Source organism: Haemorhous mexicanus, chromosome 31 (genome assembly GCF_027477595.1).
Source record: "Haemorhous mexicanus isolate bHaeMex1 chromosome 31, bHaeMex1.pri, whole genome shotgun sequence".
Taxonomy (NCBI): Eukaryota; Metazoa; Chordata; class Aves; order Passeriformes; family Fringillidae; genus Haemorhous; species Haemorhous mexicanus.
Genome location: NC_082371.1, coordinates 3,701,040 through 3,723,946, shown reverse-complemented (window position 1 = coordinate 3,723,946; position 22,907 = coordinate 3,701,040). Strand labels below are relative to the sequence as shown.

The 22,907-nt window shown below is 58.9% G+C and overlaps 4 protein-coding genes and 1 long non-coding RNA gene across 7 annotated transcripts; 1 reads left to right on the top strand and 4 right to left on the bottom strand.

Annotated features, from left to right (window-relative positions):
• Positions 1 to 379: 379 nt before the first annotated feature.
• LOC132340248 (protein S100-A12-like) lies at positions 380 to 2,202 on the bottom strand. The gene is made up of 3 exons (XM_059871118.1): positions 2,046 to 2,202; positions 1,816 to 1,969; positions 380 to 709 (listed from the first exon to the last, which is right to left on the bottom strand). Exons 2-3 carry the CDS (start codon positions 1,966 to 1,968, stop codon positions 515 to 517), a joined length of 348 nt encoding a protein of 115 aa, XP_059727101.1. The 5' UTR covers position 1,969; positions 2,046 to 2,202; the 3' UTR covers positions 380 to 514.
• Positions 2,203 to 6,044: 3,842 nt separating this feature from the next.
• On the bottom strand, positions 6,045 to 6,506 carry LOC132340245 (protein S100-A4-like). Its single transcript, XM_059871114.1, has 2 exons — positions 6,369 to 6,506; positions 6,045 to 6,286 (listed from the first exon to the last, which is right to left on the bottom strand). Exons 1-2 carry the CDS (start codon positions 6,504 to 6,506, stop codon positions 6,122 to 6,124), a joined length of 303 nt encoding a protein of 100 aa, XP_059727097.1. The 3' UTR covers positions 6,045 to 6,121.
• A 442-nt stretch (positions 6,507 to 6,948) lies between these two features.
• Positions 6,949 to 7,568, top strand: LOC132340258 (uncharacterized). The gene is made up of 2 exons (XR_009489826.1): positions 6,949 to 7,088; positions 7,232 to 7,568. It is a non-coding gene; the product is annotated as an uncharacterized LOC132340258 (long non-coding RNA).
• Positions 7,569 to 9,192: 1,624 nt separating this feature from the next.
• Positions 9,193 to 12,253, bottom strand: LOC132340244 (protein S100-A4-like). Its single transcript, XM_059871113.1, has 3 exons — positions 11,687 to 12,253; positions 11,447 to 11,594; positions 9,193 to 9,523 (listed from the first exon to the last, which is right to left on the bottom strand). The coding sequence occupies exons 2-3, from the start codon at positions 11,585 to 11,587 to the stop codon at positions 9,359 to 9,361; spliced, it is 306 nt and encodes a 101-aa protein (XP_059727096.1). The 5' UTR covers positions 11,588 to 11,594; positions 11,687 to 12,253; the 3' UTR covers positions 9,193 to 9,358.
• A 2,258-nt stretch (positions 12,254 to 14,511) lies between these two features.
• On the bottom strand, positions 14,512 to 18,146 carry S100A16 (S100 calcium binding protein A16). 3 transcript variants are annotated; one of them, XM_059871067.1, is made up of 3 exons: positions 18,010 to 18,146; positions 15,146 to 15,307; positions 14,512 to 15,060 (listed from the first exon to the last, which is right to left on the bottom strand). In XM_059871067.1, exons 1-3 carry the CDS (start codon positions 18,091 to 18,093, stop codon positions 14,896 to 14,898), a joined length of 411 nt encoding a protein of 136 aa, XP_059727050.1. In that variant the 5' UTR covers positions 18,094 to 18,146; the 3' UTR covers positions 14,512 to 14,895. The 3 variants fall into 3 exon arrangements, with proteins under 3 accessions (XP_059727050.1, XP_059727052.1, XP_059727051.1); XM_059871069.1 differs by lacking the exon at positions 18,010 to 18,146 and adding an exon at positions 16,210 to 16,366; XM_059871068.1 differs by lacking the exon at positions 18,010 to 18,146 and adding an exon at positions 15,663 to 15,819.
• Between the last annotated feature and the right edge of the window lie 4,761 nt (positions 18,147 to 22,907).

Here is a 22,907-nt window from a genome sequence, read left to right as displayed (position 1 = left end):
GACACCCCTGGGATCTGGCACCCCCAGGATGTGACACCCTTGGGAACTGGCATCTCTTGGATGTGACACCCTTGGGATGTGGCACCCCCAGTTCCAGGGCTGGGTCTTGGCAGAGACCTGAGGAAGGACCCCCCAAATGTGTTTCACCTCTGGCACTTCCTGGGGCTTCACCCTCAGATCTGACACCCTCCAGGAGCCCCCTCAGCCTGTGCTGCCCACTGGGGACCCCCAAAACCTTGTCCTGACCCCCCCTCTGCCCTCTCCCCCCATGCCACTCTCCCCTCCCCGTTGCTTTTCCCCTTCGATCTGGGTTTAATCATGGGCTGGGTGGGCCTCACCCCCCTCCAGGGGAGACCCCAGGACACGGAACACGGATGGGTTTGGTGCTCAAAGGAAGGGACTTTATTTCAATGCCACAAAGCAGAAGCAGGTGACAAAGGTTTGGGTACAGGGCTGAGGCTCCTGGGGGGACGCAGAGTCCCGTGGCTCGGCCCCTGTGGGAGATAGCTCCGTTTCAGTGACGGTGGCTGTGCCCGTGCCCGTGGTGGTGGCCATGGTCACCACCAGGGCTCTTGTGGGACCTGTTGTGGGCATCGATGGCCACGAGGCTCAGCGTGGTCAGGAACTCGGTGAACTTGAGGCGGCCGTCGTGGTTGGCGTCGGCTTTGGTGAAGAGCTGCCCGATGTAGCTGTCCATGGTCGTTTTGGGCTGTGGGGGGAGCAGAGTCAGCTCGGGCTCACTCACCCTCACCCAGCAAGGGCTGAACCCCAAAAAACCTTCCCTCCCTTTGGGGAGCTCCCAAGATAAAGTTCTGGAATGTTCTGCCCGGGGGAGGTGGTGGAGTCACCATCCCTGGATGTGTTTAAACAGGCCTGGATGTGGCACTGGGTGCCAGGGTTTAGTTGAGGGGTTGGGGCTGGGTTGGACTGGATGATCTTGAAGGTCTCCTCCAAGCCAGTGATTCTGGGAATTCTGTGAACCGCCCCCATCCCCAAGGATCCTTGGAAGTGCCCAAGGATGAGCTCTGAGTGCCCCAATCCAGCGGGAGGTGTCCCTGCCCAACATCCCTGGAATGAGAGGATCTCCCTGGCCCGTTCCCACCCATCCCATCCCATTGATCCCATCCCATCCTATTGATCCCATCCCACTGATCCCATGCCATGCCATATCATACCATTGATCCCATCCCATCGATCCCATCCCTTTGATCCCATCCCAACCTAGCCCATCCCATCCCATCTCATCCCATCCCATTGATCCCATCCCATTGACCCCATCCTACCCCATCCCATCAAACCCATCCCATCCCACTGATCCCATCCCATTGATCCCATCCCATCAATCCCATTGATCCCATCCCATCCCATCGATCCCATCTCGTCGATCCCATCCCATCCCACTGATCCCATCCCATTCCATTGATCCCATCCCATCCCATCCCATCAATCCCATCCCATCCCATTAATCCCATCCCATCCCATCAAACCCATCTCATCAATCCCATCCCATCCCACTGATCCCATCCCATTCCATTGATCCCATCCCATCCCATTAATCCCATTCCATCAATCCCATCCCATCACACTGATCCCATCCCATCCCATCAATCCCATCCCATCCCACTGATCCCATCCCATTCCGTTGATCCCATCCCATCGATCCCATTAATCCCATCCCATCCCATCGATCCCATCCCATCAATCCCATCCCATCCCACTGATCCCATCCCATTCCATTGATCCCATCCCATCGATCCCATTGATCCCAACCCATTCCATCGATCCCACCCCACTGATCCCACCCCGGGGTCTCACCGGCACCGTGTTCCTCAGGAAGGGCTCGGCCGTCTCCTTGAGCAGGCTGGAGAACTCCCCCAGGCTCAGGTAGTCGTCCACGGGCTGCCGCGCCGCGTACCGGTGGTAGACGTTGACGGCGCACTCCAGCGCCAGCTCCAGGTCGGTTTTCATCCTGCTGGGAAAGGCACAAACGGCAAAACATCGAAGGGAACCCCAGCCTGGGGACTCACCAGGAAGGATCTGCTCACCTTGGAGGAGGTCTGGGCTCTGCCGAGGGAGGAGCAGGAGGATTGGTGGTGCCGAGCTGGGGATGGCACCTTTTATACCCTCGCGGAGCTGCCAGCGGGGCAGGAACTCCAGGAGTTGTGCAAGGCACGCAGCACGCCCAGGTGAGGATCTGGGGCTCCTCGCCCCATCCAGGAACTGTTATCCAGGGAGGGGAAGCCCCAAACTCGTCAGGCAAAACAAGGAAACGCCAAAAATTACATCGGGGGTCAGCGATGGCGCAGGAGCTTTTCTGGAACGTTCTCCAGGTGTTTGATGGAGGAGATGATGGAGGAGGAACTTCTCTGGGTGGGGGTCTGCAGCTGACACTGCTTTTACCCGGGGTGGACGTGGTTTGTCACCGATATTTTTGGTGAATTTGGCTGCTGGACAGGAGTTGGATCAGGATTTTTTCTGACTCACAGGTGGGGCAACCGAGAGGCGCTCGAAAAACTTTTATTTCATTTTGTCCGGCTTTGAAAATTCTCCGCCAACTCCCTTCCCCCTGACAGGTGCCAGGGGTGGGCAGCACATGCCACCCCTCCAGGAGGCCACCGCCCTGGATCCAGGGGACAATCCTGCTGGGTGGGGCTCTGCCAGCCCGTCCTGGGAGGTGGCACTTCCCGGCAGCTGGAATTGCTGCCCGAGGATAACCCAGGGCATCGCCTGCGTGACCCATCCCCGGCTGTCACCCAGCTTTGGGGACACCCCCAGTGCTCCCAGTATTCCCAGTATTCCCAGAATGAGCTGCAGAAGCCCAGGTGTCTGGAGGGGGGTGGTGAGGAGCCCCCACCCCGAGTCCAGCCGGTCACGAAGGGTTTTGGGAAGTGACGATGACAGCGGTGGTGAAACTCCTCCCACCAGGCTCCGGATCCCGGGAAGTGCTGCCAGAAAAACCCAAAATTGCAAAAGAGGGAGACAAAGGGACGGGGCTGGGGATGGGGACGGGCGCGTCCTCTACAGGAAGGGGACACGCGTGGGCTGGGCAGAGGGACACGGGTGGCACGACAGGGACACGGGTTCAGACAGGCCTGGGGGTGGCAGAGGGCGTGGCTGGGCCACCTGGGGACAGGGACAAGGGCAGGTGAGCGCCGTGGGGATGAGAGGGGGACAAGGACAGGTGAGTGCCATGGGGACAGGAGGGGGACAAGGACAGGTGAGTGCCATGGGGATGAGAGGGGGACAAGGACAGGTGAGTGTCATGGGGACAGGTGAGTGCCATGGGGACAGGAGTGGGACAACGACAGGTGAGTGCCATGAGGACAGGAGTGGGACAAGGACAGGTGAGTGCCGTGGGGATGAGAGGGGGACAAGGACAGGTGAGTGCCATGGGGATGAGAGGGGGACAAGGACAGGTGAGTGCCTGTGGGGATGAGAGGGGGACAAGGACAGGTGAGTGCCATGGGGACAGGAGGGGGACAAGGACAGGTGAGTGCCATGGGGATGAGAGGGGTACAAGGACAGGTGAGTGCCATGGGGATGAGAGGGGGACAAGGACAGGTGAGTGCCATGGGGATGAGAGGGGGACAAGGACAGGTGTCATGGGGATGGGAGGGGGACAAGGACAGGTGAGTGCCGTGGGGATGAGAGGGGTACAAGGACAGGTGAGTGCCATAGGGACAGGAGGGGGACAAGGACAGGTGTCATGGGGATGGGAGGGGGACAAGGCCACCTGTGTGCCAATGGGGATGGGAGGGGGATGAGGACAGATGAGTGCCATGGGGACAGGTGAGTGCCATAGGGACAGGAGGGGGACAAGGACAGATGAGTGCCGTGGAGACCAGAGAGGGCGTGGCTGGGCCATCTGGCAAGGGGGACAAGGCCATCTGTGTGCCACAGGGATGAGAGTGGGACAAGGACAGGTGAGTGCCATGAGGACAGGAATGGGACAAAGACAGGTGAGTGCCATAGGGACAGGTGAGTGCCATGGGGACGGGGGGGGACAAGGACAGGTGAGTGCCGTGGAGATGAGAGGGGGACAAGGACAGGTGAGTGTCATGGGGACAGGTGAGTGCCATAGGGACAGGAGGGGGACAAGAACAGGTGTCATGGAGATGAGAGGGGGACAAGGACAGGTGAGTGCCATGGGGATGGGAGGGGGACAAGGACAGGTGAGTGCCTGTGGGGATGAGAGGGGTACAAGGACAGGTGAGTGTCATGGGGACAGGTGAGTGCCATGGGGACAGGAGTGGGACAAGGCCAGGTGAGTGCCATGAGGACAGGAGTGGGACAAGGACAGGTGAGTGATCCAGGGTGGATCCCTGACAGGGGGATGGATTTAGGGTGGATCATTGCACCTTCAGATGGCCACAGGTGAGGTCTGGGATTTTTGGGGGGTCCCTCTCACCTGCCCAGAGGTGCAGGGGGTGGTGCAGCCCCATTCTCGGGGGGTTCACTGACTCTGGAGGGATGCAGACTTTTCTTTTTCTCCTAAATCTTAGAATCCCGGGATCCCAGAGGTTGGAAAAGCTCCACGATCACCACGTCCAAGCTGTGCCCGACCCCCACCTGCTCCCCCAGACCAACATCCAGGTGTTCCTCAGGGGTGGCCTCTCCAACCCTCCCTGGGCAGCCACTTCCAAGTCCTGGCCGCCCTTTCCAGGAGGAAATTCCACCCCCTGAGCCCCCCTGGCACAGCCTGAGGCCGTTCCCTCTCCTCCCGTCCCTTTGGGGCACCCCCGAGCTGAACACGAAGGTGGTGGAGGGGGCACGGCCACATCTGGAAGGGGCGTGTGACACATCTGGAGCCCTCAGCGTGACAAAGGGACGGGAAGGGGTCACCACCGGGGGAGGAACGGAGCGGCGGGGCCGGGACCGGGATGGGCTGGCCCGGAGCACCGGGGAGCGGCTGCTCCGCACGGCCGCACCCCGGGCGGGAACGCGGCAGAAACCGCGCGGCACCGGGCGTGGGGAGGGGACAATGGCGACAATCGCGACATCCGCGGGGCGGCGGGTGAGGGACAGACCCCGACTGGGCACAATTCCAGCTGGGAGCTGTGTGAGCGGCTCCGGGGAAGGAGCGGCCGGGCACGGCTGAGTCAGCCCGGCGGGGCTGCCGGGGAGCGGCCCCGGGGGAGGATCCCGAGGCCTCGGGGGTGCAGCAGCCACCCCGGGCAGAGCCAGAACCAGAACCAGAGCCAGAGCCAGAACCAGAACCAGGGACATAGACAGAGCCAGAACCAGAGACAGAGACAGAGCCAGAACCAGAACCAGAGCCAGAGCCAGAACCAGAACCAGGGACATAGACAGAGCCAGAGCCAGAACCAGAACCAGAGACAGAACCAGAACCAGAACCAGAGACATAGACAGAGACAGAGCCAGAGACAGAACCAGAGCCAGAACCAGAACCAGAACCAGAGCCAGAACAAGAACCAGAGACAGAGCGAGAACAAGAACCAGAGACAGAGCCAGAACAAGAACCAGAGCCAGAACCAGAAGCAGAACAAGAACCAGAGCCAGAACCAGAACCAGAGCCAGAACCAGAACCAGAAGCAGAACAAGAACCAGAGCCAGCCTGGCATCGCCCCCAGCTTCCCCCAGCCCGGGCAGAGCCAGAACTAGAACCAGAGTCAGAATCAGGACCGGAACCAGAACTAGAGTCAGCCTGGCATGGTCCCCAGCTTCCCCCAGTCCCGGCAGAGCCAGAGCCAGAATAAGAAGCAGAACCAGAACCTGAGCCAGAACAAGAACCAGAGTCAGAGCCAGAGCCAGAACCAGAACCAGAACCAGAGCCAGAACCAGAGCCAGAACCAGAGCCAGAGCCAGAACCAGAACCAGAGCCAGAGCCAGAGCCAGAACCAGAACCAGAGCCAGAGCCAGAACCAGAACCAGAACCAGAGCCAGAGCCAGAACCAGAACCAGAACCAGAGCCAGAGCCAGAACCAGAACCAGAACCAGAGCCAGAGCCAGAGCCAGAGCCAGCCTGGCATCACCCCCAGCTTCCCCCAGCCCGGCCAGAGAGACCCCGCGGGGGGCAAAACCGCTTCGTTTAAATCGAGATTTATTGAAATGACATCGGGAGCACAACGGGAGGGTCCCGGGGCGGTGCCGGGCCCTGCCCTCACTTCCTGCGCGGCATCTTGTCCGGGAGGTCCTGGAAGAAGTCGTTGCACATCATGGCCATGCAGGCCAGGAAGGTCACGTACTCCTGGAAATCCACCTCGTTGTCGCTGTTGCAGTCCAGGTTGCTCATCAGCTTCTGTAAACTCGCCTCGCTGGTTTGTTTCTACCCGAGGAGGAGGAAAAGGAGGGGTTAAAATCGGGCTTTGCACGCCCCCGAAGCCCGGAGTGTCCCCCCCGGCACTCACGCTGAAGCTCGGCAGCTCCTTGGTGAGCAGCTCCTTAAGCTCGGCTTTGTTGAGCTTGTACTTGTCGCCCTCGTTGCCTGAGTACTTGTGGAAGGTGGCGACCACCACGGCCAGCGCCTGCTCCAGGGGACACGCCATGGGGACAGCGGCAAGCCTGGGGACACGGGGAGGGGACAGAGTTGGGCACCCCCAGGTTCCCATCCCCCGTGCCAGGCCCGGCACGTCCCGGGATGCTCCGTTCCCTCCCCGGCCGGGCTGGGCAACCCCAAAACGGGGGAGAAACGGGGCAGGGAAGGGGCTCGGGAGCTTTTGCAGCCCTCGCCAGGTGAAATCCACATTCCCAGCTCGGCACCTGCAGCGGGAACCTCTGCCAGGACCCCCCAGCCGCGCCTGGCGACATCTGGAGAACATCTGGCGAGGGAAGGGAGGGGGAAGAGCAACTCACCGAGAGCTCAGGAAGGACAGGAGAGATCGGGCAGGGCGGAAGGGGAGCCAGCCTCAGGCCCTGGCATTTATAGCCCCGCCTGGGCCACACCCGGCCGGGGAGGCAGCGGCGCTCCCGAGCCCGCCCGGACCCGGCTGGAAAAGGAGAAAAGGAGGAGAAAGGAAACCCCGGGAGCTCCCCCTGCCACGGCAGCTGGTTTGGCTTAGGAGGAGCAAAATGTGCCCCTGGGGCTGCCCAGGGACCACCCGGGCCGGGAGAGCCCCTCGGGCTTCGGGGTGGGCACCGCATCCCTCTCCCACCGGTGCCCGCTGCCACCGGGGCCGCATCCCGAGGTTCGGCCGGGACCCAGCGCGGTTCGGCCGCGGGGGTGGTGTCGAGCCGGGCTGGTGCCGAGGGTTTTTATTTTTTCCTTTTTCAGCCGCCTGGCAGCGATTTGTGTTTCCTAACGGCGCCGTTGTGTAACGGAGCGGTTCCCGTGGCCCGGGCACGTGTCCGGGAGCTGCGGGGACACCGGGAACCGGCCCTGCCCAACCCCCAGCCCTGGCAAAACCCCCGAGTGTCCCCCCCAGCCCTGGCAGACCCCCCGAGTGTCCCCCAGACCCCCCCAGCTGGGCAGAGGGACAAAAACGGGGACGAAGCCGCGGCTGCTCCGATGCTTAGGGTGGGAAATTCCCCAAACCCCAGCTCGGGGAGGGTCTTTAAATTTCGGCAGGAAAAAAAAAAAAAAAAAACCGAGGCTGAGCCTCGTCACCCCCTCGGCGAGTGGGGATTTGGGGGAATCCCTGGGAGGGGCAGAAACTCCGGGGGGGATTCTTTGTAAAGGGGCTGAGAAGGGGCAGGGGGAAATTTGGAGCTCCTGGAGGGACCTGAGGGGGCTTTGGGGAGGACCTGGGGGCTTTGGGGGCTTTGGGGAGGATCTGGGGCGTTTGGGGACGATTTGGGGGCTTTGGGGAGGATCTGGGGGGGTTGGGGAGGATTTAGGGGCTTTGGGGAGGATTTGGGGGCTTTGGGGAGGATTTGGGGGCTTTGGAGAGGACCTGAGTGGTTTGGGAGGACCTGGGGGCTTTGTGGAGGACCTGGGGGCTTTGTGGAGGACCTGGGGGCTTTGGGGCCAGGCTCTGTCGTGTTTTTTGGGGTTTTTTACAGCCAAATTTCTCTGGAAAGCTGGGAAGCAGCTGAGGGACCTTTCCCAAACCAGCCCCGACCTGCCCGGAGCTGCCGGGGGCGGGGGAGTCCCGCGGTTCCCGAATGCCAGCCCCGACGTGGCCACCGGGGACACGCTCCGGCTGTCGCCCAGGTTTGGTGTGCCCCCGAGCCTGGTGGCACCCAGGGCACGGAGCCTGAACCCTCCCCGAGCCGGCCAGAGCGTTCGAGGGGACATCCGAGAGCTGGTTTTGCTTAAATTTCTCCCAAAATCAACTCTGCCGGCGCTGTGGAAAATCCCAGGGAGGTGGAGGAAGGGCTGAGTCAGGGCTGGTGGTGGGAACAGAGCCCCAGAGCGTGGCCAGGGCTGGGGAGAGCCTGGACAGAACCCCAGAACTGAGCCAGGGCTGGGGAGAGCCTGGACAGAACCCCAGAACTGAGCCAGGGCTGGGGAGAGCCTGGACAGAACCCCAGAACTGAACAGAACCCCAGAACTGAGCCAGGATTGGGGGGAAAAAAATGAACAGAACCCCAGAACTGAGCTGGTATTGGGGTAAAGCCTGGACAGAACCCCAGAACTGAACAGAACCCCAGAACTGAGCCAGGATTGGGGGGAAAAAATGAACAGAACCCCAGAACTGAGCCAGGATTGGGGGGAAAAAATGAACAGAACCCCAGAACTGAGCCAGGATTGGAGGGAAAAAAATGAACAGAACCCCAGAACTCAGCTGAGATTGGAGAAAACCTGAAAACAACCCCAGAACTCAACGAGGATTGGGGGAAAAAATGAGCAGAACCCCAAAATTCAGCTGGGATTAGGGGAGAACCTGAACAGAGCCCCAGAACCCAACCAGGACTGGGGAGAGCCTGAAAAGAACCCCAGAACTCAGCGAGGATTGGGGGGAAAATGAGCAGAACCCCAAAACTCATCTAGGATCAGGGGAAAAAATAAACAGAACCCCAGAAGTGACCCAGGATTGAGGGGGAAAAATGAACTGAACCCCAGAACTGAGCCAGGACTGGGGAGAGCCTGGACAGAACCCCAGAATTGAACAGAACCCCAAAACTGAGCCAGGAGTGGGGGGAAAAAATGAAAGAACCCCAGAACTGACCCAGGATTGGGGAAAGCCTGAACAGAACCCCAGAACTGAGCCGGGATTGAGGGGGAGAACCTGAAGAGAACCCCAAAACTCAGCTGGAATTGGGGGCAAAAAATGAACAGAACCCCAAAACTCATCCGGGATCAGGGAAAAGCTTTTATTGAAAACCCCTCAGGGTTGGGATGGGCACGGGGAGGGGTCACTGGAGGGGTCACTGAAGGGGTCATTGGAGGGGTCATCCCAGGGGTCACTCCGGGGTCACTCCGGGGTCACTCTGGGGTCACTCTGGGGTCACTCCGGGGTCACTTCCTGCGGTGCTGCTTGCTGGGGTCGTCCTTGAAGAACTCGTTGAAGCCCATGGTGATGCAGGCCAGGAAGCAAACGTACTCCTTGAAATCCACCTCGCTGTCCTTGTTGTGGTCCAGGTCGTTCATCAGCCGCTTGAACTCGGCCTCGTCCATTTGTTTCTGCCGGGAGAGAGGGTCTGGGGGGAGGGGTCGGGGGGAGGGGCTGCCCCTGGCCCGCCCCTCTCCCCTCCTCTGCCTCAGGGAGGGATTTTGGCCTTGGCAGCTGCAGCTGGGTGAGCTGGGCAGTGCCCAAATTATTAAAAGTGCCTCCCGGGTGTGGAAAAATTAGGCAAAATAAATAAATATATAAATAGAATTGAAGGGCTTCCCGGGTGTGGAAAAATTAGGCAAAAAATAAATATATAAACAGAATTGAAGGGCTTCCCGGGTGTGGAAAAATTTGGCAAAATAAATAAATAAATAAATAAAATTGAATTAAAGGGCCTCTTGGTGTGGAAAAAATTAGGCTAAATAAATAAATATATAAATAAAATTGAAGGACCTCCCAGGTGTGGAAAAATTAGGCAAATAAATAAATATATAAATAATATTGAAGGGCCTCCCGGGTGTGGAAAAAGTTAGCAAAATAAATAAATAAATAAATAAATAAATAAAATTGAATTAAAGTGGCCTCCCGGGTGTCTAAAAATTAGGCAAAATAAATAAATATATAAATAATATTGAAGGGCCTCCCGAGTGTGGAAAAATTAGGCTAAATAAATAAATAAATAAATAAAATTGAATTAAAGGGTCTCCTGGGCGTGGAAAAATTTGGCTAAATAAACAAATATATAAATAATATTGAAGGGCCTCCCGGGTGTGGAAAAATTAGGCAAAAAAAAAAATTAAGAAAAAGAAATTCGCCTCCTGGTTGAAACCACAAGCTGAGAAAGGGAAGTGAGGGTTAAAAAAAGAAATGATGAAATAAATGGAAATGGGAGCGTGATTTCCTTCGGCAAACAAAATATTTCTGTGGGTTTAAAAAAAGCCAAATTTCCTCTGGGGCTGAGCCCCTCGAGGCCTCGTCCCTCCTCTTCCCCAGGGCTTTCCCTGGAGTGTGAGGGTGGATCCACCAGGATTGCAGAGAGCCGGGAGGAAAACTGGGGAGGAAAAAGACTCGGGAGAGAAAAGAGCCGGGAGAAAAAGGACCCGGGAGAAAAAGGACCCAGGAGAAAAACCCAGGAGAAAAGACCCAGGAGAAAAGACCCAGAGAAAGACCCGGGAGAAAGAACTGGGACAAAGACCCAGGAGAAAAAAGAACTGGGACGAAGACCCGAGACAAAGACCCAGAGAAAGACCCAGGAGAAAAAGACCTGGGAGAAAGACCTGGGACAAAGACCCAGAGAAAGACCCGGGAGAAAGACCCAGGACAAAGACCCAGGAGAAAAAAGAACTGGGACAAAGACCCGAGACAAAGACCCAGAGAAAGACCCGGGAGAAAAAGACCAGGGAGAAAAAGACCTGGGAGAAAAAGACCTGGGAGAAAAAGACCCAGAGAAAGACCTGGGACAAAGACCCAGAGAAAGATCCAGGAGGAAAGACCCGGGAGAGAAAGACATGGAGAAAGACCCGGGAGAAAGACCCGGGACAAAGTCCCAGGAGAAAGACCTGGGAGGAAAAGACCTGGGACAAAGACCCGGGAGGAAAGACCCCAGAGAAAGACCTGGGACAAAGACCTGGGACAAAGACCGGGACAAAGACCCAGGACAAAGATCCAGGACAAAGACCCAGAGAAAGACCCAGGACAAAGACTGGGACAAAGACCCAGGACAAAGACTGGGACAAAGACTTGGGACAAAGACTGGGACAAAGACCCAGAGAAAGACCCAGGACAAAGACCAGGACAAAGACCCAGAGAAAGACCCAGGACAAAGACCTGGAACAAAGACCAGGACAAAGACCCAGAGAACGACCAAAAGAAAGACCTGGGACAAAGACTTGGGACAAAGACCCAGGCCAGAGACCCAGAGAACGACGCAGGGCCGGTCGGTTCCTGCCCCTCCAGCCCCAGGGGACCCCGGGGATGTCCCCAAGGCCACTCACGCTCCCGAAGACGGGCAGCTCCTTGTTGAGCAGCTCCTTGAGCTCGGCCTTGCTGAGCTTGTACTTGTCGCCCTCCTTGGCCGAGTACTTGTGGAAGGTGGTGACCATGAGGGCCATCGCCTGCTCCAGGGGACACGCCATGGCCAGCCTGGGGACACAGATCGGGGCTGCCATCAGCCTCTGGGGGGGTCCCGGGCGGATTTTGGGGTGCTGGAGGGGGGAAGGGGTGCAGGGACTCACCGGCTGAGCGCAGATCAGCTCCTCAGGGTCGGGATGGGGCAGCGGGGCTCGGCGGGCATTTATAGCCCGGGAGGGTGGCACAGGGTGGCACGGGGTGGCACAGGGTGGCACTGCCCGCGGGGCACCCCCAGCCCGCCCAGCTGCTCCTCACACTGGGTTTCGCCCGCGCCTCATTTTTGTCTAACGAGCTGTGTGATCCCATTAATGAGCTGTGTGATTCCATTAATGAGCTGTGTGATTCCATTAACGAGCTCTGTGATCCTATTAATGAGCCCTGTGGTCCCATTAAGGAGCGAGCTGTGTGATCCCATTAATGAGCTCTGAGATACCATTAATGAGCTGTGTGATCCCGTTAACGAGCTCTGTGATCCTATTAATGAGCTCTGTGATCCTGTTAATGAGTGAGCTGTGTGATCCCATTAATGAGCTCTGAGATCCCATTAACGAGCTCTGTGATCCCATGAATGAGCTGTGAGATCCCATTAATGAGTGAGCTCTGTGATCCTATTAACGAGCTGCGAGATCCCATTAATTATCTCCGTGATCCCATTAATGAGTTGTGAGATCCCATTAATGAGTGAGCCCTGTGATCCCATTAACGAGCCGTGAGATCCCGTTAATGATCTCCGTGATCCCATTAATGAGTGAGCCCTGTGATCCCATTAACGAGCTGTGTGATCCCATTAATGAGTGAGCTCTGAGATCCCATTAATGAGCTGTGTGATCCCATTAATGAGCTGTATGATCCCATTAATAATCTCAGTGATCCCATTAATGAGCCCTGTGATCCCGTTAATGATCTCCGTGATCCCATTAACGAGCTGCCCGATTTCCCTGGCACAAAGTGACGCTGGGGACACGGGTGGCACAGCCGGCCATCAGCCAGGACAGGGGGGTGGCTGCTGTCCCCATTTGGGGACCAGAACACCCCAAATTCCCTGCGATCCTACACGGGGGGGGGGGACAAACGGGACCCTCCCTGTCCCCCCATGGCCTCCAGGGCGGGCAAAGGGACACGAATTCCCGGAATTCCCCAAAATGGGACTCGGGGGTGGCTGTCCCCGGAGCTCCGGGTCCCGGGGGAGCCGCGCCCGGCCCGGCCCGGCCCGGCCCCGCTCGCCCCGCACCCCCCGGGCTGAGTCACGGCCCGGCCGCGCCCCGCGGGATTCCTCGGCCGTGACTCAGCCCGGGCCCGCCCGTTCCCACGGGGACAGCCCGGGCCGGCTCGCACGGGAGCGCGGGGCTGCTGGGGGCTGCGAGATCCCGTTAATGAACCCTGTGATCCCATTAATGAGCCGTGAGATCCCGTTAATGAACCCTGTGATCCCATTAATGAGCTGTGAGATCCCGTTAATGAACCCTGTGATCCCATTAACGAGCTGTGTGATCCCATTAATGAGTGAGCCGTGATATCCCACTAATGAGGTGTGCGATCCCATTAATGAGCTGTGAGATCCCATTAATGAGCTGTGTGATCCCATTAATGAGCGAGCTGTGAGATCCCGTTAATGAGCTGTAAGATCCCGTTAATGAGTGAGCTCTGTGAGATCCCATTAATGAGCTCTGTGATCCTATTAACGAGCTCTGTTATCCCATTAATGAGTGAGCTGTGAGATCCCATTAACGAGCCCTGTGATCCCATTAACGAGCTGTGAGATCCCATTAATGAGCTGTGAGATCCCATTAATGAGTGAGCCGTGAGATCCCATTAATGAGCTCTGTGATCCCATTAATGAGCTGTGAGATCCCATTAATGAGCTGTGAGGTCCCGTTAATGAACTGTGTGATCCCATTAATGAGTGAGCCGTGAGATCCCATTAATGAGCTCTGTGATCCCATTAACGAGCCCTGTGATCCCATTAATGAGCTGTGAGATCCCATTAATGAGCGAGCTGTGAGATCCCGTTAATGAACCCTGTGATCCCATTAATGAGCTGCGAGATCCCGTTAATGAGTGAGCCGTGAGATCCCATTAATGAGCTGTGTGATCCTATTAATGAGCTCTGTGATCCCATTAACGAGCTGTGAGATCCCATTAATGAGTGAGCTGTGAGATCCCATTAATGAGTGAGCTCTGTGATCCCATTAACGAGCTGTGAGATCCCATTAATGAGTGAGCTCTGTGAGATCCCATTAATGAGTGAGCCGTGAGATCCCATTAATGAGTGAGCTGTGAGATCCCATTAATGAGCTGCGAGATCCCGTTAATGAGTGAGCTCTGTGAGATCCCATTAACGAGCTGTGAGATCCCATTAATGATCCCCGTGATCCCATTAACGAGCTCTGTGGGGTCCCCGGTGGGTGCCAGGGGCTGACACAGTTTTGGGGTGAATAAAATCCTTCCTTTGACCCAAACCCATTTCCTCGGGTGGGGCAGGACCCGGGGGGGGTCAGATCCGGGGGGGTCCCGGTTCCGCGGTGCCGCCACCGCCGTGCCCCGGACTGGGGGTGCTCGGGGGAGCCCCCACCGTGCTCCAGCCCCACGGCCCAGCCCCTTCCCGGCGGGGGAAAAGGCCGAGCTGGGGGTCCTGCCCCGCCCGGGGGTCCCGCGGAGCTCTGTCCCCATCCCTGCGATGTCAGTCGGGGTCGGGCCAGCCGTGGATGTCCCTGCCCGGGACCCCCGTGGGGACACGGAGGGACCTGCAGGGACAAACGTGGCAGCGGCCGCCGCTGGGTGTGGCGGGGTCGGGGCGGCCGCGGTGGCTGCTGACACCCCGTGGTGGCTCCTGGCCTTGTCGCCAGCCCGGGGAAGGCGTGGCGAGGGTGGGGACAGGGCGGATCCCCCTCCCGCAGCCCCTCCCCGACAAAGGCCGAGCGTCACCCGCTGCTCCTCCGAACTTTATTGCTGCAATAAATAACCACGGGGGTGGAACCCGAGCGCCGAGCCCCGGCAGAGCCTCCACCAGCTCGGGCAGGGGGGTTTGCCCAAGGAGACCCCCCCCCCAAATTTGGGGAGACCCCCAAGGGCAGAGGGGGTGCTGCCCGTGCTGGGATTTCTGAGCACAGACAGAATCCCCGCCCCAGAGCAGGGGGAGCTTCTTCCTCTAAGAAAAGGGGGGCGCAGGACAAGGAGGAGCCCCCCGAGGCTGCCCCAGCCTCGCCCCCCAGATCCCACCCGCAGCCATCCCATCCTGCTGGGGGGAACGGGGCGGGCACAAAGCGGGGGGACGGGAGGAGGAGCGGGGGGGTCCGGGGGGGTCCGGCAGCGGCTACTTGGTGTGTTTGACACTCTGCTCCTGCTGGCGGATGATCTGCGCGATGGGGCTGGCGATGCCGCCTATCAAGGTCCAGTACTCCTCGAAGCTGATGCGCCCGTCCTTGTTCTCATCCAGGTCGCAGATCAGCTTGTCGGCGGCGCGGCGGTTCCCGGTGTCCTACGGGGAAACCGGAGCCGTTCAAACCGGGCTCGAGGCATGGAGACCCCCCCCCCGGACCGCTGCCCCCAGCCCGCGGGCTCACCGTCAGCATGTGGTTGAGCTCTCGGCTCAGCATCTTGCGAAAATCCTTCTTGCTGATGCGCCGCGGGTTCTTGCAGCAGCAGCAGCGGCTCGAGTACTTGTCAAAGTTGTTCACCAGCACCTGCACGGCCCATTCCAGCTCCGTGCACTCCGCCATGGTTCCCTGAGGGGGTGAACCTCAGGTGAGACCCTCGGGGGTCTCCACCACAAACCCCCGGCAGGTAAAACCCATCCTCGCCGAAAGGCAAACGGCCCGCGGCCGTGGGGGGTTCTCGTGGCCCCCAAAATCCTCGGTGCCACCTGTGCCCGCCCCAAAATCCTCGGTGCCACCTGTGCCCGCCCCAGAACTCCTGGGTGCCACCTGTGCCCGCCCCGCCCGCCCCCGGGGCCGCGGCCGCCCCCGCGCCTGGGCCGGGCCGTGCCGGTGATGACGGCCCCGGTGCCGCGGGGCTGAGCAGCGCCAGGGCCGCGGCCGGCGCTTCCCAGAGCTCATTAGGGAGGAATGGGGCAGGAATTACCAGCCAGCCCTCCTGTTGCTTCACGGCTCCGGGAAGGGCCCGGCGAGGCAGGTCCCGGCCTGCCGAGCTCCCCCGAGACCAGCGCGGGGCGGCCCCGGGGTCCCCGCCTGGCTGCTCCTGTCCCTCCTGTCCCCTCCTGTCCCTTCCTGGCTGCTCCGTGCCCTCCTGGCTGCTCCTGTCCCTCCTGTCCCCTCCTGTCCCCTCCTGTCCCTTCCTGGCTGCTCCTGTCCCCCCTGTCCCCTCCTGTCCCCTCTGTGCCCCCCTGTCCCCTCCTGGCTGCTCCGTGCCCCCCTGTCCCTCCTGTCCCCTCTGTGCCCCCCTGTCCCCTCAGTGCCCCCCTATCCCCTCCTGGCTGCTCCTGTCCCCTCCTATCCCCTCCGTGTCCCCCTGTCCCTCCTGTCCCCTCCTGGCTGTTCCTGTCCCCTCCTGTCCCCTCCGTGCCCCCCGTCCCTCCTGTCCCCAACAGGAAGCTCTCTGCTCTGCCTGGGCCCGGCAGGACGGTCCCCGTCACATCCCGGTGGTGACAAGGACAAGGAAACGGCGTCACCTTGGCCGGACTTGGCTCTTTCCTGCCCCGCCGGGGTGGGGACAGCCGGGCTCGGTGTGTCCCTTTGCTTCCAGGCTGGTTCAGTCCAGCCCAGGGGACAACAGCGACCGCCACAGCCACCACCAGACGGGCCTTGAGCGCTGAGGGGCGGTCCAGCACTGTCCCCACGCTGGGGACACCTTCAGAGGGTGTCCCCAAGCCGGCGGCTCGCTCTGGGAGCAGGCAGGACGTGCCCCGTGGCAGCACTTGGCTCCTGTCCCCTCTCCTCACCCTGACCCTCCCCAGTCCAGCCCCAGGGAGGTGACACCAGGCTCAGCCACGCTGGGGAGGTGACACCAGGCTCAGCCACGCTCTCGTCCTTGTCCCCACGTGCCTCAGCGTGGCCTTGTGGCCTCCCAAGCCATCGCTGTCCCTGTGCCACCACTGCCCGAGGTCACTCCGTCACCCCAGGGCTGGGGACTGTCCCCAGCCCTCAGGATTGTCACCACGGTGGCTTTGGGGCTGTCCCAACGCTCCCAGCCCAGGAACGGAAGGGATTTGGCAGCACCGGGGCCAAAACCCCCTCGGCGGGCGGTGACATCGGTGTCACCTGTCCCCTGCCAGCCCAGCCCAGCCCAGCCCAGCCCAGCCCGTCCTTGGGGCACCGCGGCTGCTCCGCCGCTGACTCAGGGGCGGCCCCGGGGCCAGCCGGGGGCACGGGGCACCCGCCGGGTGGCACACGGGGACACCGGTGCCACGGGGGGACACGGGGACACCGGTGACACGGGGGGACACGGGGACACCGGGGTGCCACGGGGGTGACCCCAGCCGGGTGCGATGGGCAGGACGGGGCTCCCCAGCAGCTGCGCTCCCCCCACCGCGGCCCCAGCGCTTCTTCCTCCTCTTCCTCTCCTTCCTCCACCCCTGCTCACGATGGGGACAGAGCCACGCGCGGCCCCGGCGCTCCCTGCCCCCAGCTCGGCATCCCCGCCGGCAAATCCTGCTTTTCCACCGGGAAATTCCTCCTTTCCACAGGCAGGTCCCCCTTTCCACCAACAAATCCTCCTTTTCCACCAACAAATCACCCTTTCCACTGGCAAATCCCCCTTTTCCACCGGCAGATCCCTTTTTCCAATGCCAAATCTCCCTTTCCACCGGTAAACCCCCTTTTCCATCGGTAAATCCCTCTCTTCCACCAAAAAATCCCCCCTTTCCAAATCCCCCTTTCCCAAATCCCCCTTTTCCAACTCCCCCTTTCCCAAATCCCCATTTTCCAAATCCCCCTTTCCAAATCCTCCCTTTCCAAATTCCCTTTTCCAATTCCCCCTTTTCCAACTCCCCCTTTCCCAAATCGCCTTTCCCAAATCCTCCTTTTCCAAACCCCCCTTTCCCAATTCCCCCTTTTCCAACTCCCCCTTTCCCAACTCCCCCTTTCCCAAATCCCCCTTTCCCAACTCCCCCTTTCCCAAATCCCTCTTTCCCAAATCCCTTTTTCCACCCCCAAATCCCTTTTCCACTGGGAATTCCCCCTTTTCCACCACCCAGACCCCACTGCCGGCCCCAGCCGAGCTCTCCTCCCCAGGGAAGCTCCGCCGGTGCTGCTGCTCCGGTTCCGCCCCCCCGGCCGGTCCCGGTTCCCCCCGGTGACCCCGGCAGCTCCCTCCAACCCCGGCCCCCGCTCCCGAAGGATTCCAGGAATTTCCACCTCCTCAACCTCCAGCAGCACATCCCAGGGGCTCTTCCCACTCAAATCTTAATTCCGAGGGTCCCGGGGGGGGTTTCCCATGGCGGGGGGCACCGGGAATCCCCCGGGATCCCCACCTGCATCCTGCCCGCCGTCCCGCTGTGTCCGTGCGTCGGGCGCTGGGAGCCGGTGCGGCCGCTCTCTCCTTCCCTCGCACCCATCCCGCCGGCCCAGCCGGGTTTTTAAGGAGCCTCCCACCCTCCCCTGACGTTCCCAGGGCGTTTCCACACCGGGGCTTACCTGGGAAATGCTTCCCTGGAGTTGCAACACCGGGACGGGTCGGAGCGAGCAGGGACCCGCAGCGGCTCCGGCTCCGGCTCCTCCCGGGGGCTGCGGGGCCCTTGGGGGTTTGGGGTGACGGGACCTGGCTGGGGGTCACCCCGAAATGCCCCACGGGCTGCGAGAGGGCTCCCGGCAGTGGGGAGAGGGCACAGAATTCCCACCTGAGCCCGCAAATCCACCCATTCCAGCTCCGACCCACCCCGGGCATGGGGGGTGGATAAAATCCTTAATGTGGGTCAAAACCCAGGTTTGGGGTGGATAAAATCCTTAAATTGGGCCAAAACCCAGGTTTGGGGTGGATAAAATCCTTAATTTATGCCAAAACCCAGGTTTGGGGTGGATAAAATCCTTAATTTGGGTCAAAACCCACGTTTGGAGTGGATAAAATCCTTAATTTGGGCCAAAACCCAGGTTTGGGGTGGATAAAATCCTTAATTTGGGTCAAAACCCAGGTTTGGGGTGGATAAAATCCTTAATTTGGGTCAAAACCCAGGTTTGGGGTGGATAAAATCCTTAATTTGGGTCAAAACCCAGGTTTGGGGTGGATAAAATCCTTAATTTATGCCAAAACCCAGGTTTGGGGTGGATAAAATCCTTAATTTGAGTCAAAACCCAGGTTTGGGGTGGATAAAATCCTTAATTTGGGCTAAACCCCAGGTTTGGGGTGGATAAAATCCTTAATTTGAGTCAAAACTGAGGTTTGGGGTGGATAAAACCCTTAATTTGGCCACAAAACCCAGGTTTGGGGTGAATAAAATCCCTAATTTGGGCCAAAACCCACGTTTGGGGTGGATAAAATCCTAAATTTGGGCCCAAACCCAGGTTTGGGGTGGATAAAATCCTTAATTTATGCCAAACCCCAGGTTTGGGGTGGATAAAATCCCTAATTTGGGCCCAAACCCCAGGTTTGGGGTGGATAAAATCCTTAATTTGGGTCAAACCCAGGTTTGGGGTGGATAAAATCCTTAATTTGGGCCAAAACCCAGGTTTGGGGTGGATAAAATCCTTAATTTGGGCCAAAACCCAGGTGTGGGGTGGATAAAATCCTTAATTTGGGCCCAAACCCAGGTTTGGGGTGGATAAAATCCTTAATTTGGGCCAAAACCCAGGTTTGGCGTGGATAAAATCCTTAATTTGGGCCCAAACCCAGGTTTGGGGTGGATAAAATCCTTAATTTATGCCAAAACCCAGGTTTGGAGTGGGTAAAATCCTTAATTTGGGTCCAAACCCAGGTTGGTGTGGATAAAATCCTTAATTTGGGCCAAAACCCAGGTTTGGTGTGGATAAAATCCTTAATTTGGGCCAAAACCCAGGTTTGGGGTGGAGAAAATCCTTAATTTGGGCCAAAACCCAGGTTTGGGATGGATAAAATCCTTAATTTGAGTCAAACCCATGTTTGGGGTGGATAAAATCCTTAATTTGGGCCCAAAACACATTTTCTGGTGGGTGCAAGGAGCCAGCACAGGTTTGGGGTGAATAAAATCCTTAATTTGGGCCAAAACCCCAGGTTTGGGGTGGATTAAAATCCTTAATTTGGGCCAAAACCCAGGTTTGGTGTGGATAAAACCCTAAATTTGAGCCCAAACCACTCATTCTGATGGGTACAAGGGGCTGAAAGAGGTTTGGGGTGAATAAAATCCTTAATTTGGGCCAAAACCCCCAGTTTGGGATGAATAAAATTCTTAATTTGAACCCAAACCACTCATTCTGATGGGTGCCAGGGGCTGATGGAGGTTTGGGGTGAATAAAATCCTAAATTTGGGCCAAAACCCCAGGTTTGGGGTGGATAAAACCCTAAATTTGAGCCCAAACCCCTCCTTCTGATGGGTGCAAAGGGCTGACACAGGTTTGGGGTGAATAAAATCCTTAATTTAGGCCAAAACCCCAGGTTTGGGAAGAATAAAATCCTTTATTTGAGCCCAAACCCCTCCTTCTGGTGGGTGCAAAGGGCTGATGGAGGGTGGATGATGGGGGATGGATAAAATCCTTAATTTGGGTCAAAATCCAGGTTTGGGGTGGATAAAATCCTTTATTTGAGCCCAAACCACTCATTCTGATGGGTGCAAAGGGCTGATGGAGGTTTGGGGTGAATAAAATCCTAAATTTGAGCCCAAAATCCAGGTTTGGGGTGGATTTTGGCCCACCCCCCTCCTTTTGAGCCCAAACCCCTCCTTCTGGTGGGTGCAAGGGGCTGATGAAGGTTTGGGGTGAATCAAACCCTAAATTTGAGCCCTACCCCCTCCTTCTGTGGGTTTGGGGCCCTGTGCAGCTCCTGGACCCCTCTGGCTGCTCCGGGGTGGGTGAGGCTCCTCCCAGCCAGGAGCTGGCCTGGTGAAGAGCCCTCCCTAATTAATCCCCCCGCTAATTGCAGGCCGGGGTGTCCCGGCGGAGCCAGCTGCGATGCCGAGCTCAGATCCCACCTCACCTTTACCCAGGAGAGGGACACACCTGGCCGTGTGAGGGATCCACCTGCCCGCAGCACACCTGGCACCGCCTCCCATCCCCCAAAAAAACACCTCAGCTCTGCCCTGGCCTCTTCCTAATCTCGGTGGGGAGGAAGCCAACCTGTTCTGGGGCTCTCCTGGTGGTGGTGGTGATGAAACATCTCGGCAGGGTGGGAATCCCTCCCCGAGCCTGAGGGAGAACAGCTCAGGCCTGAGTCACCTCTGCTCCCCTGGCAGGTGTCACAAGCACATCCAGGCCCTTCTTTTTACGAGGCATCCAAGGCGTGGGCGTGAGCCCCGAGAGGGCAGCGGGCACCCCAGCCCGTCCCAGCGGCGTGCCCAGCCCGGGGAACCCCGGGAGCTCGGGGTTCTGCTGGTCCTGCAGCCCCAGGTGGAGGATCTGGAGGAGTTTGGTGTCTGTAGAACTCCCAGGTGGAGGATCTGGAGGAGTTTGGTGTCTCCAGGACCCCCAGATGGAGGATCTGGAGGAGTTTGGTGTCTGTAGAACATCCAGATGAAGGATCTGGAGGAGTTTGGTGTCTGTAGAACCCCCAGATGGAGGACTGGGAGGTGTCTCCAGGACCTCCAGATGGAGGATCTGGAGGAGTTTGGTGTCTCCAGGACCTCCAGATGGAGGATCTGGAGGAGTTTGGTGTCTGTAGAACCCCCAGATGAAGGACTGGGAGGTGTCTCCAGAACCCCAGATGGAGGATCTGGAGGAGTTTGGTGTCTGTAGAACCCCCAGGTGAAGGATCTGGAGGAGTTTGCTGTCTCTAGAACCCCCACATGGAGGATCTGGAGGAGTTTGGTGTCTGTAGAACCCCCAGATGGAGGATCTGGAGGAGTTTGGTGTCTCCAGAACCCCAGATGAAGGATCTGGAGGAGTTTGGTGTCTCCAGAAACCCCAGATGAAGGGCTGGGAGGTGTCTCCACGACCTCCAGGTGGAGGATCTGGAGGTGTTTGGTGCCTCTAGAACCCCCAGATGGAGGATCTGGAGGAGTTTGGTGTCTCTAGAACCCCCAGCTGGAGGATCTGGAGGAGTTTGGTGTCTCCAGCACCCCCAGATGGAGGACTGGGAGGTGTCTCCAGGACCTCCAGATGAAGGATCTGGAGGACTTTGGTGTCTCCAGAACCCCCAGATGGAGGATCTGGAGGAGTTTGGTATCTCCAGCACCATGGGAGCCTTTCCAGAAGGGTCTTTGGTGACCTCCAGGATGGCCCTGCAGTGCAGTGTCCTCACCGAGGGGCACCGAGCTGTTCCTGCCACCTCCAGAACATTCCAGAGACTCACCCAGGAGTGTCTCACGTGGCAGGAATTGTCCTCCCGACACCTCAGTGTCACAGCAGGGCCAGGAACCAGGAGTTCCCCACATTCCCCACCCCCAGGTGGAGGATCTGGAGGAGTTTGGTGTCTCCAGAACCCCAGATGGAGGATCTGGAGGAGTTTGGTGTCTCCAGGACCCCCAGATGAGGGATCTGGAGGAGTTTGGTGTCTCCAGAACCCCAGATGGAGGATATGGAGGGGTTTGGTGTCTCCAGCACCATGGGAGCCCTTCCAGAGGATCTCCAGGATGGCCCTGCAGTGCTGTGTCCTCACCGAGGGACACCGAGCTGTTCCTGCCACCTCCAGAACATTCCAGAGACTCACCCAGGAGTGTCTCACGTGGCAGGAATTGTCCTCCCTCACCTCAGTGTCCCAGCCCGGAGTCCCCACGCTCCCCAGAGATTGGGGCTCCCTCTCCCCCCACCCCACCTGACACATTTCCTGTCTCCAATTAATCCACACCTCTCTGCCGAGCTCCCGCGGCTTCATTCCCACCTGGAGGACAACAAATCCTCCTTCCCCTTGTGAAATCCACCCGAGAGCGGACACAGCCCGCCTGTGGCCCAGCCACGGTGCCACCAGCGCTGCCACCAGCCCGGCAGGACCTGTCCCCTGCCCAGCCCCGGCTCTTATCGCCCCGCCCGAGTTTTGCAGCGCTTTGGGTTGGGTTTCCCCCCCTCTCCGGGTGACCCACGGCCTCTCCCTTTTCAGACGCTCCTTTTTGGGGTCCCCGCTGCCTTTCTGGGGTGCTCGTGGTCTCCTCCAGGACCTGCAGCTCGGTGGGGAGGCGGAGGGTGAAGGAGAAGTGGCAAAACCGGGCGCTCCAGCCCCGTCCTGGCGCTCCCCGAGCCGCAGCTCTGCGGCATTTCCTCTTTCCCAATCCGCTCCCAAATCCCACCTTCTCCCTCGGGCCTTGCCCAGCCC

Bases quoted from the DNA above. Each gene is read 5' to 3' on its own strand.
- LOC132340248 (XM_059871118.1), bottom strand. From the start codon at position 1,968: ATGAAAACCGACCTGGAGCTGGCGCTGGAGTGCGCCGTCAACGTCTAC. The intron at 710-1,815 runs GTGAGACCCCGG...CTCCCCCCACAG, and splicing joins TCCTGAGGAACACGGTGCCG to CCCAAAACGACCATGGACAG.
- LOC132340245 (XM_059871114.1), bottom strand. From the start codon at position 6,506: ATGGCGTGTCCCCTGGAGCAGGCGCTGGCCGTGGTGGTCGCCACCTTC. The intron at 6,287-6,368 runs GTGAGTGCCGGG...CTCCTCGGGTAG, and splicing joins AGGAGCTGCCGAGCTTCAGC to AAACAAACCAGCGAGGCGAG.
- LOC132340244 (XM_059871113.1), bottom strand. From the start codon at position 11,587: ATGGCGTGTCCCCTGGAGCAGGCGATGGCCCTCATGGTCACCACCTTC. The intron at 9,524-11,446 runs GTGAGTGGCCTT...CTCTCCCGGCAG, and splicing joins AGCTGCCCGTCTTCGGGAGC to AAACAAATGGACGAGGCCGA.
- S100A16 (XM_059871067.1), bottom strand. From the start codon at position 18,093: ATGGGTGCGAGGGAAGGAGAGAGCGGCCGCACCGGCTCCCAGCGCCCG. The intron at 15,308-18,009 runs GTGGGGATCCCG...TCACCCCCTCAG, and splicing joins GGACGGCGGGCAGGATGCAG to GGAACCATGGCGGAGTGCAC. The intron at 15,061-15,145 runs GTGAGCCCGCGG...GTTTCCCCGTAG, and splicing joins AGCTCAACCACATGCTGACG to GACACCGGGAACCGCCGCGC.